This window comes from Ptychodera flava, chromosome 12 (genome assembly GCF_041260155.1).
Source record: "Ptychodera flava strain L36383 chromosome 12, AS_Pfla_20210202, whole genome shotgun sequence".
Taxonomy (NCBI): Eukaryota; Metazoa; Hemichordata; class Enteropneusta; family Ptychoderidae; genus Ptychodera; species Ptychodera flava.
This window is the reverse complement of record NC_091939.1, coordinates 33,975,381-33,991,841: the sequence shown is the minus strand read 5'-3', so window position 1 is coordinate 33,991,841 and position 16,461 is coordinate 33,975,381. Positions and strand designations below refer to the sequence as shown.

Genomic DNA, 16,461 nt, shown 5'->3' with positions numbered 1-16,461 from the left:
TTTGATATTCACAAAAACAAGAGAAAGAACATCTTAACTTCATGAGCTTCAAAGTGAGCAACAAAAAACAGGTGCAAAAGTATTGTATAAATTTTAAAGTCAGAATATCAGTCGTGAGTTGCATTCTACCTTAAAAGAAAAAGTGAAGGGACTGGACAGTGATGAAAAAAGGCACTTCATTTGCCAAGATGGCTATTATTTTCTGAGTTCTTTGATTTATCTTTCCATTTAAGAGACTATAGGGAAAGCTACATATCCTCTTTACGATATTAGACTTTTCAACAATATCCAGTTTTAAAACTAATTGTGCAGAAAATATCACAATGTAGCAGCCATCACTTGGGACCTATAAATTTGTTAGCGCACAGATACTTTTAAAGAAAAACTACATTGTACGTAAACAATCTCATAGTTCATCAAAGCCTCTGAAGATTATGTTTATATTACTGATGACTTTTGCTCTGTTATTCATAGAAAACCTGTTGTTATAACCTTAAAAACAAGTCTTAGAATTTCTAATAGAATAAAGAGATGACAAATAGGTCCTGCATTGCGATGTCAGTTGAACTTGTAAATAATAGATTGATTTGAAACCTGTTCTGAGGCAGTGAATATCTCAGCTACATATTGATTGATTTCCTAAACATATTTTTAGCTGTTTTTCCGTTTTCCTGCAATCAGAGTGCATCTACTGTCGCTGTGATAGATGGCTTCTTGGACCACATACTGCGTGCTAAGTCATGCAGAAATTCCTTCATGTAAGTTATTAATGCTTGAGATCCAGCGGACCACACCAATCTGTCCCAATGCTCAGATTAATAATCTGTAAAATCTGATAGATTGTTTGTGCTTCATTTGTGAGATTTACTGGAAGAGGAGGGGGCTTCCAGATTTTGCTCTTGTGTTTTCTTTCATGATAAAAATCCCTGGTAGGTTGAGTATAGTCTAGCACTGTGTTATCTGAATTACGAACGTTTGTGACACAAAATGCAACAGTAGTCTTCTTGGAAGATTACTGAACACTTGTATGATCAATCATTTCTGAAAAATTTTAATTTGTATGGTTCATGCCTTAAAGTTGATATCCTTGCTAACCACCCAAGCTAGCTACAGCATGAAAAAATAGTTTTCAAACGTTCATATATTCTCCTAGGTCAAGTTTAAATGTTGTTAAATATCAGTTTTGCTGATCAAGACACAGAAAAAAAGAATATTATCAATACATTTTAAAACAGCGTAGAATAGTATTATTTTGTTGAAGATTGCTTATTGGTATTGAATATGGTACCCCTTAAATCAAATGGGAGATGTTTTGGACTCAATGTTTGTACAGTATTTTGTTTTTTTCAAGCTAAATTTGACCCAGTAGGACTGAAATAAGCACAATATTTGAGCTAATGTTCATGAATAATAAACAAGCAACCTACAATAATCCCAAAGGTATTGTAGAAAAGTTGATGAAAAACATGTTGCAGATTTGACAAATACAGTGAACAAACGTATTGAAATCAGTGAGAAGAAAAATACCTTGAAATTACCTAATTTATTTATCTATGAAAAAATTACGGTAAGAGATGTCAGTTTTACAAAATAAGATAGCCATAGGCCTCTGTCAGTTAGCAATGATGGTATGATTAATTCCTGGGATAAATCTCATGGGCAACTTGACAGCAAATCTTATCAAGATGAAACCAGCTGAAAATTGACTGGGGAATTATCTTGCAAATGAATATCTGAAAATCATCATCACTTTATCATACGGTCTGTAATCTCCAAGGAGACCCATTTTTCCATTGAGTCCATTTTACTTGCTTCTTTGGAGAGAGTTTTATTCTGGAAATACCTATGTTTGTACATCAGCCCCCAATAAAGATTGATTCAGCTTTTCACTATCACCGAGCAGAAGCTGGTCACCCGTGAAATGATCCATACTGTGTAGCCAGTCTGCATTTAATTTAGCAAATTCTGCTGAATAGCCTGTAAGTTTTTAATCTGGGACATGATTTCATCCAATCTGTTCCTGCTGTGACAAATGGTCCTCTTGATGTTCTGCTAGGGCGAGAAACACTTCTTCAGAATTGAGCATTTCAGGATTGCCAAAGCTTGATGTGCATGTAATTTTGTACTTGTGTGTAGCTGTGTTTTGTTCTGTCTACAACTGTACATCCTCCGGACAATGTCTTTTTTGCCCCAAATCTAGCAAAAGTACTTTTGTATCGTGTACAACCACTAATTCACTTAGTTGTAAACATATGGGGCTCCATCACTGTAAGTGAGTAGTATACAGTCAGAGCTATTAAGGAAAGTAAGTATAGTACCATATGTACTGTATTCATTTAATTATCTTTTTATGCATTGGTGCTTTCTGCAAGACAAGGAGATTTCAGATTTTAGTGTTTTCAGTCTTCATTTGATGGAAAGATCCAACATTTCAAAAATGACAGAAAAAAACAAGGCTTTAATTGGGCTAATTATCCTATTGAGGTGGGTTCCCATCTCATATTTAAGTGAGAAAAATAAGAAGGTCTGTCACCACAACGATATGTTGTGTAGGCATCACCATGGCAACAGGCAGATAAGTGGTTTCCCAATTTGTAGGTGTAATCCTGGAGGATGGCAAATGACCTCCTGTTGATGCTGACAAATCTATTCATTCTGATTTACATTCAGCAGCTGAGCTTGCTATGGATAATGTGACCGTTCTTACACACTTTTCAAGGTTATTGGTGATGTACCTGTTTACATGTACACATACTGAGTTGTTGATTTCAACATTCACAGATCTGCAATATTTTTTAAAGTCAGTAATATAAGGGAAAATTTGTATTGTATGAGCATCTTGTAATTATGTGAAGCTGTATAAAAATATGAAAATCTTGCCTTCTTCCATGATCCATACATTTTGTTTCTCATGAATAAATGTATGACTTACTTGATTTTTTGGTGCAAATTTCGTTGTTGTTTCTGCTTTTTACTTTCATTTTTACAAATGGTTGGTAAGCCCAATAGGAAATTTTTCAACAGATTCACATGTACCATGTAGCACTTAACTATGTTATATACCTCCTGTGGTAAAAATGCATTCATGTATCTTGAGAAAAGGATCAAAGACGTTGGGTCAAACTTCATATCCAAACCATAAAATTTTATTCCATCAAAATGTATGATACACGTTTACACGTGCAAGTGTGGTCCTATCAAATGAAATCAAAGTGCAGTTCCTGTATTTCTCAGTAGATAGTTCCTTTCACTTTCTGCATATAAAATTAAAAGGAGATGAGTTCTATTCTTGCATCCTGCAGAAGCGTTTGTGAGTAGGCGTACAGCCTGGTACAGATAATCTCAGTGATTCTCATTAGTTCTTGTAGTCATTGTTGTGTAGTGAACTTTTCCGCCTCTGACAGGGCTTGACATTTTTTTTCCAGTTCACTTGTCCGTCGGACAAGTGGATTTTCAATTTCACTTGTCCTCTCAAAAATTTTACTTGTCCTCCATTTGTAATAATCAAGACCAAAATACTTGCGACGAATTCCGTAGCGGCTTTCAGGGCTTTCTTATTTTGGTAATTTTCGCCGATGTTGACGCCGATTTTTTTCAAAAGTTTACATTGAAGTAGGCCTGCGTACGGTCTGTGTGTTCTTGGCGTTATACGGCCTCCACCACAAGAGGCCGTATAACGCCGGGAACACACAGACCTGTACGCAGGGCTAACATTGAATTTGAAGGTACATATCATACATTGGCTTCCCGTGTTTGGCAAGCATAAATGCCGTCGTAAAAAGATTGGTCAGTTTCTGTCGCTGGTCCTCGTCATTCGGTTCACGCATTGCGAGTGCATGCGATCGGATTGTTGGCAAGTGAACCGTACTATCGGGCTCAGCGGGACCCACAAAATTTCCACAATCATTGTCCCCGTCACGATCTCATCTGCGATGTGCCAAACAGTCCAAATGCGGTTGACTAAACTCGTGAGACCTTATCGATTCAACGCGAAACATGTCGTATCTGTCAAGCAAAGCATTTCGCTTGGTTTGACCATGGAGGTAGTCTCTTCCTACATCCATGCTTTGGCAATGGTGGGGTATTTGAGACACGACGTACTGAACATTTGGAACCGTCATTTCACCAAGGCCACTGTGCTTTCCAAATTCCATTTCGGAGATAACATCTACGGCGTTTTTCCTCATCATAACGCTTATGTTTAGATCTTTTGTCAGAAACATCGTTCTAAATCATCACATCGAGTCGTCGATCACGCTGGCCCTCGTGGCGCCGTCGTAAATAATCACAATGTCGTTTCTCAGAGTTACACAATGCCCATCGTCGTAAACTACGTGCCTCTTTACGGCAACAACTTTGCTTGATTTTTGCGTAGGTCTGCGGAGCGGAAATTACGTCTCTGGCTCGCGAAAATGCACAATGCCTTGTTTGCATTAGTGGAGATATTACCGTAAAATACTCATATTTACAGCGATCACTCCACAAACTATCTGCCAACAATGTTCGTCTACCTCGCGAGGCCGCATAAATGATTTTTAAGTACTGCACGGTCGATTGCCAATAAGCGCTATGGCATTGGGTTTTGCAATTTTTTACCAATTTGTTGGGGCGGAGCAGTCAGCATACAACAAAGAAATGCTGTTTACGCCAAATTTTAAGCGACTTTTTAATTGGACGATGAAACAATTTCATGTCGATCATCGAAAAATTGCAACATTGTGTGAGTCGGCAAGTGAATCGCAGAAGAACGTCACAATTGTATCTAAAAAGTCAGTGATTGACATTTATTTTGTGTGAACGACAACGCAAATCGGGCGACACGTGCACAAACCTCAACTTAGGTTCGCGTTGATTGCGCCAGAAGTTGTATAAACAACTTGTCCGGCGGGCGACCAGATTTTATTTTTGACTTGCCCGAACGTAATTTCACTTGTCCCGGGCGTCGGGCGATAGGAATTGTCAAGCCCTGTCTGAAGAGGACACTGTGGAAACTTCAATGGTATCGGCAGTTTTTCATCGGCTGCCTAATGACCGTTTAAGCACCAAAGGTTCCAAAACCCATCTGCTCACACTCACTTGGGCGTGTTTTCTTCAAGCATGAAAAGCTTCAGTGTTCTCAGTTGAGATGTTTTCCCGGCTTTTCTATATATATCAGTCACGATTCATCCTGCAATATTAGCAGAATGGCACACCATCAAATGTCATGTACTGACACCCTACTGTGCAAACAATACTGTAACATTTTTTCAAAAGTCAGGTCAGAAGGTGTGCATATGTTATGCACACATTGTGAAAGCTCTCATGGGTCTATTGAAATCATTAATACACATTCACAGTGAAATGAATGAGTAAGGCGTTAACTGAACATGACACAAATACAAAATTTGAAACATTTCAAATATATTTTTTTCTCTTACTTTGCAGTTGGTGACAAGGTTCCAGCTGATATTCGACTTACGACAATCAACTCAACAACTTTACGAACAGATCAGGCTATTCTGACTGGTAAGTCCAATTTCAGGATGTACTTTTGGTGTTCAGGTTGACTTTGCAAGCTCTTCATTTTCCATACCATACAATATAGTAAAAAGACATAGCATTCACAACCCTGTACACAAATATGCACCAGTCAAGTAAGCCATACAGAAAAAACAAGATTATGGTAATTTTGTACTGTTACAGTAAACTTACAGTATATCCCACATGAAACCTCTCTCTATCATATTGCCATAGATGGCTGTAGATCGCTTGACATGAAAATTCATAGCTATGTTTAATGAGGATCTCTCAGCTGCATTTTATAACTATTTGGGTTGACACTCCAACAGTAAATTTTAATGTCATGGTCGGAAGCCTCGGTTTTTTCATTCATATTTGGATAACAAATTTTCATGGTCTCAACATGCGACTGGTTGATCCCTGTGAAGCATTGCTTTTTCATTGCCTTGTGTATAACCTCCTTGTAAACAGACATGAAATGATTACATTTGAAGTGTGCTTTATAGTCAAATGATTGCAATATCAAAAGTTACAAAGCTATAAAAAATAGAAGTTAAAGCTTTGCTATGGAGTTTTATTGATGGTTACACAGCCCCTCAAACATGATGTGTACAGAGTTCTAGCTTGTTTGCTCTCAGTGGTGGTTGAATCAAGTAGGGCCTGCTGTTATCTTTTCTCAGCCTTGTGCTAAGAATAGAAAAAAGCAGTAGTTAAAATCAAACTTGGACATTTCCTGATTTCATGTCAGACAACATTGCAAGATGCTTCATCTATCGAATTTGGTCATTTTCACCGCTAAATACTTGATAATGCAAACTTTGGCTGAATTTTAACCCTTCAAATATTCTGTATATGAATCAACCCACTCAGTTGAAAACTTACATTTTAAATCTCCATCTCAGTATCTCTCAAGAACTGCTTTCCTGGAGAATTATTACCACCTGGCACCAAAAATCATCCATATGGATGCACTACGTAAATTTTAGTATGGCGACTGCTGTCTGGACTTGTGCATGTACGTTGCATAGAGAGTCACCCACTTTTGCACGAAATGTCAAATATTGGGTGATCCGTCAGTTTGATTTCAAATGTCACTTCAAACAGCCTCATTAGAGGCAATCCAGCATTGTCAACTGTCAGTATTATGTTATTGAAGTTAGCTAATGCTATCTAAAAGTGTTCAGTTCCTTCAGTCAGACATCCAGGCTCAAGTTTGCCCGACTGCCTAAATGGCAACAAGGTTCTCTTTCAAATCTTCTCATCTTTCCAATTTTTCAAACTGATGGTCATATATCATGCAGTACTGTACCTGCAGTGGAGAGAAATGAAATCATATCTATCGTCATAATCCTGCAGATCAGTCAAGTGCGCAGTAATAGCTTGTTAAGGGAAAAATTGATGTCTTTAGTCTTATCATATCTTGCTGTAGTCCAAATCACTTCTGATGTACCTGCACTGTATGGAGTCATGCTGGATTGGCTCAAAGTTGTTGGGTAGGGGTTGTCTTGCATGGATGGAATTGGGAAAGTTTGTTGTATGAACATTGAACTTCACTGGCCTATCAAATACAGCACCCAGTCAGTGTAGGATGAAATCAGTGCATGTACTCTTCACAAATTGAATTCATTTTGATGCACATTTTGATGGTGATTCACTGGCTAAGTAGGTACGGTGCTTGAATGGGGATATGCAGACAGACCTCAGTAGGTACGATGCCTGAGAAGGCAACATACATCTACAGATACAGGTCTCTGTAGGTGCAGTGCCTGAATGGAGTTCTAGCAAACATAGACCTGAGTAGGGATGGTAGCTGAATAAAGGGACAATGCAGACACACACCTGAATAGGTTCAGTAGAGGACATGCTTACTTACCTATGTCTATTGTAGGTAGATGCAGACAAACACCGATATTGTAAGTAGGTACGGTATGGCACAGGAATAACTTCATAATTTCTGATATACCTGCATGTCCAGCATTTAATCCAACCTATCATTTGTGGCGTTTTTGCAAAGTTAACAAGGCTTTGTGATTTGGTCTCAGTAGAGAAATGTGATATTTCTTATTCATAGGAGCACATCCATAGGATGGTGTTGACTTTCAGTAATATGTTATGAATATGTTATTGTAATGCCAATGGTCAATATTTTGACCTTAAATTATGTTGGGATCTTGCCAAAATTAATGAAAAAGCAATCAATGCTTTTTTCAGGGAAGTTTGTATTTCCATGGCCCTGTGAAATATTAGATCTGAAGATCAAAAGTAACTCTCTTGCATTTTTGTAATCTGACCTAGGACATGTTCTAAATCTAGTGAGCATATTGTATGCCACAGGGAAGTGGCATGTGCTGTGCCTCTTGTGTACTCATGAGGATTGTATCAATCAAGACAATCACACCATCAGAGGGGTCTACTAAAAATTAGAAAGGGCCATAAAAACATGACAGTCTGAAGGTCTGGCTCCAAATGCATATCTTTTTTCTGAATTTCATGTCAACTATCAATGTAATGGTCAAATATGGAACAGTGGTGTTGTCGAGAATTGTAAAAATTGAACTTGAGATAATACTACTTTGAATAGCCGCAATACAGGACATGTGGTTTAAGTTTGACAGCTAGGAGTGTGGAAAAATTATGAAGGACGATTAGGGCTCTGCCGTTGTCATTACATACGGAACAATTTTTAGCTCCCATAGCCATATGTATATATGGCAATGGAAGCTATTCTTATAGGCTAGGGAATGTCTGTATGTATGTATGTCTGTATGTCTGTATGTCTGTGTGTCTGTATGTCTGTATGTCTGTATGTCTGTCCGTCAACATCAAAAACTCCAAAACCGCTGTACATTTCATCTTGATATTTGGTGTGTACATGGATGATGGGCTGTAGATGAGATTTTGTTCAAATGAAGTTGTCATTGCCAAAAATATGCAAATTAAGTGAAAAAATGTAAAAACAGTCAAAATTGAAAAAACTCAATAACCACTGAGCAGATTACATGAAAAATTAGCATGTAAGTACTTTGGGCTGACATGAAATGATTGTGCACATCTTGGGTCAGTATCTTGGACTTGCTATTTTTCATGAATTTTTTTGTAATTTTCTCCCCATTTTTGGTCAAAAAATCTGCTTCTCTGAAACCAGAAGTCCGATTGATTTAAACTTGGTATGGAAGTGCATAGGAGTACCTTTCCCAAATTTGGGCAAATCGTGGTGAAATTTGCATATTTTTAGTTTACACGTCCATAGACTCCCATGTATAAGGCAGATCTCCATAGACTCCCATGTATAAGGCCACGAAAAATAAAAATGTAGTTTCTCATCGTATTCATATTGCATAAAGGATGCAGTGACACAATTTTTAGTCCCCACGGATGAAGTCCAGTGGGCTTATAGATTGGGTCATGTCCGTCTGTTCGTCCATCCATGAGTCCATCCGTTCACCGCAGATATCTCGGATATTTTGACAAAATGTCATGTGACCTTGATGACCTTTGATCTCAAATATACATATTTGTCCATAACTCAGTAAAAAGATAACACAAACAGTAAACCACAAGTGCTACCACCCTTCATATATGGTATGATGGGACAGCTTATGACGCCACATATTGTACCTCATTAATTATGCACATATCTAATTTTGAGCGAGCCAATAGAGCTAGAGGTCTGATTTTTGGTATATAGGGATAACTTAGCAATACATTTTTTTGACAAAATGTCACGTGACCTCAGTGACCTTTGACCTCAAATATACATATTTGTCCATAATTCAGTAACCACAAGTGCTACAGCCTTCATGTATGGTATGATGGACACCTTATGAGGCCACATGTTGTACCTATTAATTATGCACATATCTAATTTTGAGCGAGCCAATAGAGCTAGAGGTCTGATTTTTGGTATATAGGGATAACTTAGCAATTCAATTTTTTTGACAAAATGTCACGTGACCTCGGTGAGCCTTTGACCTCAAATATACATATTTGTCCATAACTCAGTAACCACAAGTACTACAGTCTTCATGTATGGTATGATGGGACAGCTTATGACGCCACATATAGTATTCATTTATTATGCACATATCTAATTTTGAGCGAGCCAATTGAGCTAGAGGTCTGATTTTTGGTATATAGGGATAACTTAGCAATACAATTTTTTTGACAAAATGTCACGTGACCTCGGTGACCTTTGACCTCAAATATACATATCTGTCCATAATTCAGTAACCACAAGTGCTACACCCTTCATGTATGGTATGATGGGACACCTTATGACGCCACATATTGTACCTCATTAATTATGCACATATCTAATTTTGAGCGAGCCAATAGAGCTAGAGGTCTGATTTTGGTATATAGGGATAACTTAGCAATACAATTTTTTGACAAAATGTCACGTGACCTCGGTGACCTTTGACCTCAAATATACATATTTGTCCATAATTCAGTAACCACAAGTGCTACACCCTTCATGTATGGTATGATGGGACACCTTATGACGCCACATATTGTACCTCATTAATTATGCACATATCTAATTTTGAGCGAGCCAATAGAGCTAGAGGTCTGATTTTTGGTATATAGGGATAACTTAGCAATACAATTTTTTTTTACAAAATGTCACGTGACCTCGGTGACCTTTGACCTCAAATATACATATTTGTCCATAACTCAGTAACCACAAGTGCTACACCCTTCATATTTGGTATGATTGGACACCTTATGACACCACATACTTTACCTCATTAATTATGCACATATCTAATTCTGAGCAAGCCAATAGAGCTGGATGTCTGATTTTTGGCATATAGGGATAACTATAGGAGAGAAATTTTTTGATCAAATGTCATGTGACCTCGATGACCTTTTACCTAAAATATATGTTTATGTCAATAAATAAGTAACCACAAGTGCTATGTCCTTTGTATTTAGTAGGATGGGAGACCTTATGACAACACACGCTTTACCTCATTAATTATGTACACATCTAATTCTGGGCAAGCGAATAGAGCTAGAGATCTGATTTTTGGCATATAGGGATTAATTAGCAATATAATTTTTTTTCTCAAAATGTCATGTGACCTCGATGACCTTTGACCTTGATTATACATATATATGCATATCTCAGTAACCACAAGTTCTATACCCTCCAATTTTGATAGGATATTAGACCTTAAGATGTCACATCTTGTACCTCATTTATAATGCGCATATGTATTTCTTGGCTGGCCAATACTGCTAGAGGTCTGATCTTTTTTCCCGATTTAGAACCATAACTTAGACATGCCTCATGTGTTTCAAATTGGGAACAACGACATAGACCTATGTGCCCATAGATCTCAACATATACACTCCAGTGATACTTCTTAATGACCACATTTTCCTGCCCCATCAAGACTAATACTCCTATTACAAGTGGGGACTATGTCATTGTAAATGCCTTGTTGAGTTAATGGTTGTATCACAGTATTCGATATATCTAATTCTGTATTTTTTCCATTTTATATTCTGAATAAATACATTAAACATATTTCACTGTCTCCAGTACATTTCATTTAAGTATTTTCACTTCATGCACTTTATCCCTTTCACACATGTTCAAATATCTGACCAGAGAACAAACACTAAATAGTCCAGGATGGAGCTACAGTGTCATTGACGCTATTTTTTGAAATTCTTGCAGCAGTTGATATTCAGCAGTTATTAGTTGGTGTTATGGTGTAATTATCTTTGAAATATTTAGATATCCTAAATAACCTAACTGTATGATGAAAACCATGCATTCAAATGTGTTCATATGAAATATTCACAGCAGAATTGTCTCCAGTTCCTTGCAAAACGCTGACAATGGCATACATACCATGGTATTACATTGCTGTGTGTGCACTTGAATATGTAAAATGATCCTGAACAAATGAAAGTCGATGTTTGCCATTGGTTCCCTTTCACTCTAAGAACTTGATTTCCTTGCATGGCACGGAATGTCCATACAAGGCATCCAGTTTTTCCATTCAATGAATGCATTGTCAGCTCCATACATGTATCAGGCAGATAAGACAGCGCATTGTCATGGAAACGCTATCTGCCATTGTCAATACCAATATTCAACATGGCCAATGTTATCAACAAGACGTTGAAACCTTTCATGTTGTGCAGTCATATTTGGGGTGGGATCTGGCATTTCCTTATTGGTTAGAAGCATTTAGGCTATCAGGCATTTCAGGTCACTCTTTATCTGTCTTCCGGATCTTCCCGGTGCTCTTTGTGGACAGTGCCACATACTGCACATAACAGACTGTTAATGGCTGGGTGGAGTTGGTCTGGTCTAAATCATCACTGAGTAGATCCAGGTTTCTCTTGGTCACAGATCTGGGGAATATGTCGGTAACAGTGTCAAGTTGACATTGGTAGACAAGTCAAGTCAAACAGATTCTGATATCCAGAGTTAATATTTCCCATTTTGCAACTTCTGCTTGATGTAAAGGCTGACATCATTTGACTTGTGGCAACGTTAATGAAGAGTTTTAACCCCTGATATTGTGTATAGAAGTGTTGTGGCACAGATTTCAAGTTCCTCTCGTGTTGTAGTTACTCATTAGTTTTGTGTGTAATCTTGTTTTGATTCCAAAGTGTTTACCAATTGGAATTTAAGGTGAGTTGTACTTCTCATGGACACAGCTGTAGCAGTTTGTTTTTATAGTGGTCCTTCCTCATGTACCTGACATCTGCAACTTTTACGTGCAAGTCACAGTGATACATTAGTCCTATTAATTGGTGTCAGAGGTCACATCATTTCAAAATGACTCCTGTAAACACAGCTGTAGCATGTCAAATCATCATTGGCATGACTCTCAATCTCTGACGTCATCCATGTTGAAGAATACATCCCAGTGCTCTGAAAGAAGAAGCCTGCTCTCAGGCAGTCTGTGAGAATTATCTAAGACAAAGACCCATCTAATAGTTACATGTATCTGCAGATAGCTGTGTCTTTCAGTTGTAAGACACTATAAGTGTGAAATCACACAGCTGAGTCTCAATGAAAATCCCTGGACTGTTTGACGTAATGGCTTTCTAAGGTGATTCGGGATTACTCACACTCCAATTCATTTCTTTAAACATTTGTAATCCCCAATTTTAGCAATCCCGCAACCTATTTCTTCACTGTGTGGTTCAGTACCTATTGTGTTGATTATCTATGGTGCACCAATCTGTTTGTTTCCATTTGAGGGGTTCAATCAAATGTAGAGAACAAAAGTAATGGCGACTAACGAAAGTAACCGCTTGAAAGAACTGTAACCACTGCAAACAAGACACAATAATTAAATGTTTGTATGCAGTGATCTGTCTGTGGAAAGGGACTCTGATGAGTTTAACCTGTAAAATGGCATGCCAGTCAGTCCGTCTGTTGATTGGTTTTTGCTGTGGTAATTAGATCTGAAACCTCCTTCCTTATTTGGCCGCTACCATCACATCTTTCAAAATAAATATGTCATGTACCAGTATTATCCTGTGTCCTCAATAAATAATATTCAATACTTTCTCTCACTGCTATGTTGTCATTTGGACAAAAAAATTCAAGTTTTTTACAAACATACCCAAGGAACGTACAGTATGACTATTACAACAACAGTCAAGTTTTGACTTTTAAATTTATATATCACCGGATATCCTTCTCTACATGTACAATCATAGGAAGTGTTGTGTTAATGTTTCAAAGGGCTTATAACACCCACATAGTGTTTAGATTCTTATTTGACATACCCCCGGCACTTTATTCCAAATACTACATTTGAAAGTAGTATTTTGTTTTTACATGCACAGTATTATCCATAAATCGGTTCTCATTTTATATGCGAACAAATTGTGTTCAGTCAGTCAGTATCTTACAGGAGTATTGTTGAGGTACCAATTTTTTGTGCGTATATGGTACTAGCAGTCTATCTCACTGTATCAAAAACATATAAACATAATAAAAAATTCATAATGACAATTTTTCCTCCAATTTTTTTTCTGTCCTATCTTCAGGTGAAAGTGTTAGTGTAATAAAGCATACCCAGCCCATACCAGATGAAAAAGCAGTTAATCAAGACAAGAAGAATATCCTGTTCTCTGTAAGTATTGCAGTAGAGTCTTGGCTGATACTCTGATAGCTTAGTGAATATGAGCACAGTGTGCATGACAAACTCTATTCAAAAGCCAAAAAATCATAAACAACATATTCATTGGTTTTTCTGCCAAAATGCAAACCAATCACTCATTTTGCCAGTTGTGTATTATAGAGCCATTATATAGGGACAGGGCCTGAGTGTTTACCTGATCTCTCAGAGGTCTAAACTTTAACCCTTTGAGGGCGAAAGTCAATTTTTGTCACATTTATGAAATATAGCCCAAACAATTGTTTCAAGTGCAAAGATTTTTTTTATATTTTTCCAAAAATTTTGATCTAAAACTGTAAGCTGCGTAAAGTGATGTTCATTTGGTCCAAAATTATCAAAAGAATCACAGAAAAATTCCTAAAATTGGTAAAATGTTGCACTAAAATTTTGGTGGGAAAAATTGAAGTACTCAAAGGGTTGTGTCATTATGTGTGCTTCTTTATAGTTGTGTGGTACATACTATACTAGCATATTGCAAATTTCCAATTAAATATTTGCAAACTTTACACATGCACAGACACACTGTACACAGAAGTGTGGTATCTGTAATGAGTCGCATTTTGATTTATGAAGGTGTTGACAATATATAAATAGTGGTTTTAATTTTCCAGTGAGGATACTGAAAGAATAACCCTTGGCTTGCAAGTTTTCACCTGAAATGTATGGAAAATGCATTCATTGGAGCACTTTCCCACAAGATAATTTCATTCTGATGAAAACCAGATCACCATTCTATGCTTCGTAATAGTTTTCACTGTGTATTGAAAATGTTAAATAATACGTCACATTGCTTTATCACTTCTCAATGCTGTAAGCCTTGAGATATGTTTTGTCAGTATCTTACACTAATAACAGATGTGATAGCATGCAGAATATTCTACTATTGCTGATATTTCAAATATGCTCGGTTGTGATGATCAAAAAACAACATTATGCAGCTGCCAATGTAGCCTATGGCTATACACCAAGAGGTGTTGATTACAGTCTCTTAGCGACATTGTCACTGCTCTCATCTCTTAAAATAGCATCTTCTGTGAAGTTCTTCACAGAAAATACTTTATGGCAACCCTCAGGCGTGTTAAAACTTAAGAAAATTCCAAGTTACCATAACTTCAGAAATCCATGTCATCCTATGGATCATTGGCACTTGTCGTTTGTATTCAACAATACTTTTGTAACCTATCAGAATTTAATAAAGCTTTTTATTTTTTGAATTGAAGGGTACAAATATTGCACAAGGTAAATGCAAAGGCATCGTCTTTGGCACAGGACTCAATACAGAAATAGGTAAGCGGTAGAACATGTTGTTTCTAGAATTACAATATGGGGTGTTTGAAAAATAGCAAGTATTCAACATATGTCAACATGAAACATATGTGAATGTGTTGTTAATTTCTCATCAAGTGTGCAGGCAAATGACATAATGAGAGACGCCTGAATATAATGGTTATAATCACGAACACAGACTGTCATTATCATCTCATTGTGTTTGATTGCTTCCACCATGGAAGGTTTACACTGATATTCCCCATACGCACCATTCATGATGTGCAAATGCTACGGTCTAGGATGGGAAACACACTAGTAGATACAGTGCCTTACATTGTGTCCGTTTGCCATTTGAGTATATATGTAGCAAAACTTGGCCTTTAGTTACTTTTGTATACATATTTATGTACATATGTATGTGTGCATATTTTAAACAAATGAATGAAAGAACATGAATATGTATGTATGTATGTATAAATGTATAAATGCAATGTATGTATAATGCAATGTATGTATGTGTGTGTGTGTGTGTGTGTGTGTGTGTGTGTGTGTGTGTATGTATGTATGTATGTATGAATATGCATGAATATAAGTAATATTTAAGTCCACATCAAAAAGTGTTAAAACAGGCACACCTATCATAGTCGTGTACATGTCATTATATTTAGGAGTCAGGATATCATTTTAAAATACATGAGAGAATTTCAATTTGAAAAATTTTGAAATGATATTAAAAGTAGTATTATGGTGTTGATTTGTCTTTTGAATTTATGCAAAGTTAGACTGTGGAAAAAAAAAGATTGTTTGCCATGAAATGATCATGATACCTCTAAGAAAGGTTGGCGATCTTTTCAGCGTAATTTCTGTGTTGCCAACATTCCTTGACATTCTCCAATTTCCTCATTAATTGTTCTATGGATTGCAAAATGTTTTTGCTCAGTGTTATAAAGCTCTATGACAAAATATTGAAACTCATTCAAGTTGTTGAAATTGTATGGTATTGCTGGAGTGATTTTGTCAGCCAGAGAGACAAAACGACCGTGAAAATCATCAAGATGAAAGTTGAAAAACAAACCGCTGCTGTATTCCCTCTGACATATGTGCTGCAACTTTTGTCATGTAAATTTATTACCTTGCGCATGGCAGAGGTGGCCCAGGGTCACTTCAGATGCCAATGTGAGTCCACTGTGTTGGTTTTGGCCGTGTGGGGGCGCTTTTCAGAAGGGTGATTTCTGAAGTTAATGTCAGACCAGACCCCATCACAACACTAATACTGTCCAGATAATGTTGTCAGAGGTTACTAGGGTGAGGTGGACTTATGTTAAAGATCAGAGTAAGGTTTGTTGTTTGCATTTATATGCCAGTAGCTGAAAGTATGCAAAATAATGGAAAAGGAAAGATCAAGGCTAACCATTTGATACAAACCACTCTGTATCGCTGCAACAATCTGAGGAAAGTCTTTAGTCAGTATTTAGCATACAGGTAGAAAGTGTGATAGGCAGACAGTGTGTGTCTCTGTTTAACTGCAAGTGAC

General features: G+C 37.1%; 1 protein-coding gene across 2 annotated transcripts in view; it reads left to right on the top strand.

Annotated features, from left to right (window-relative positions):
• Positions 1-16,461, top strand: part of LOC139145705 (calcium-transporting ATPase sarcoplasmic/endoplasmic reticulum type-like) — a 77,446-nt gene that overhangs the window by 36,349 nt on the left and 24,636 nt on the right. For both annotated transcript variants that reach the window (XM_070717017.1, XM_070717016.1), the window contains exons 6-8: positions 5,425-5,505; positions 13,528-13,613; positions 14,879-14,945. In XM_070717017.1, the coding sequence (XP_070573118.1) occupies positions 5,425-5,505; positions 13,528-13,613; positions 14,879-14,945 (234 nt within the window). The remainder of the gene's footprint in view (positions 1-5,424; positions 5,506-13,527; positions 13,614-14,878; positions 14,946-16,461) is intronic.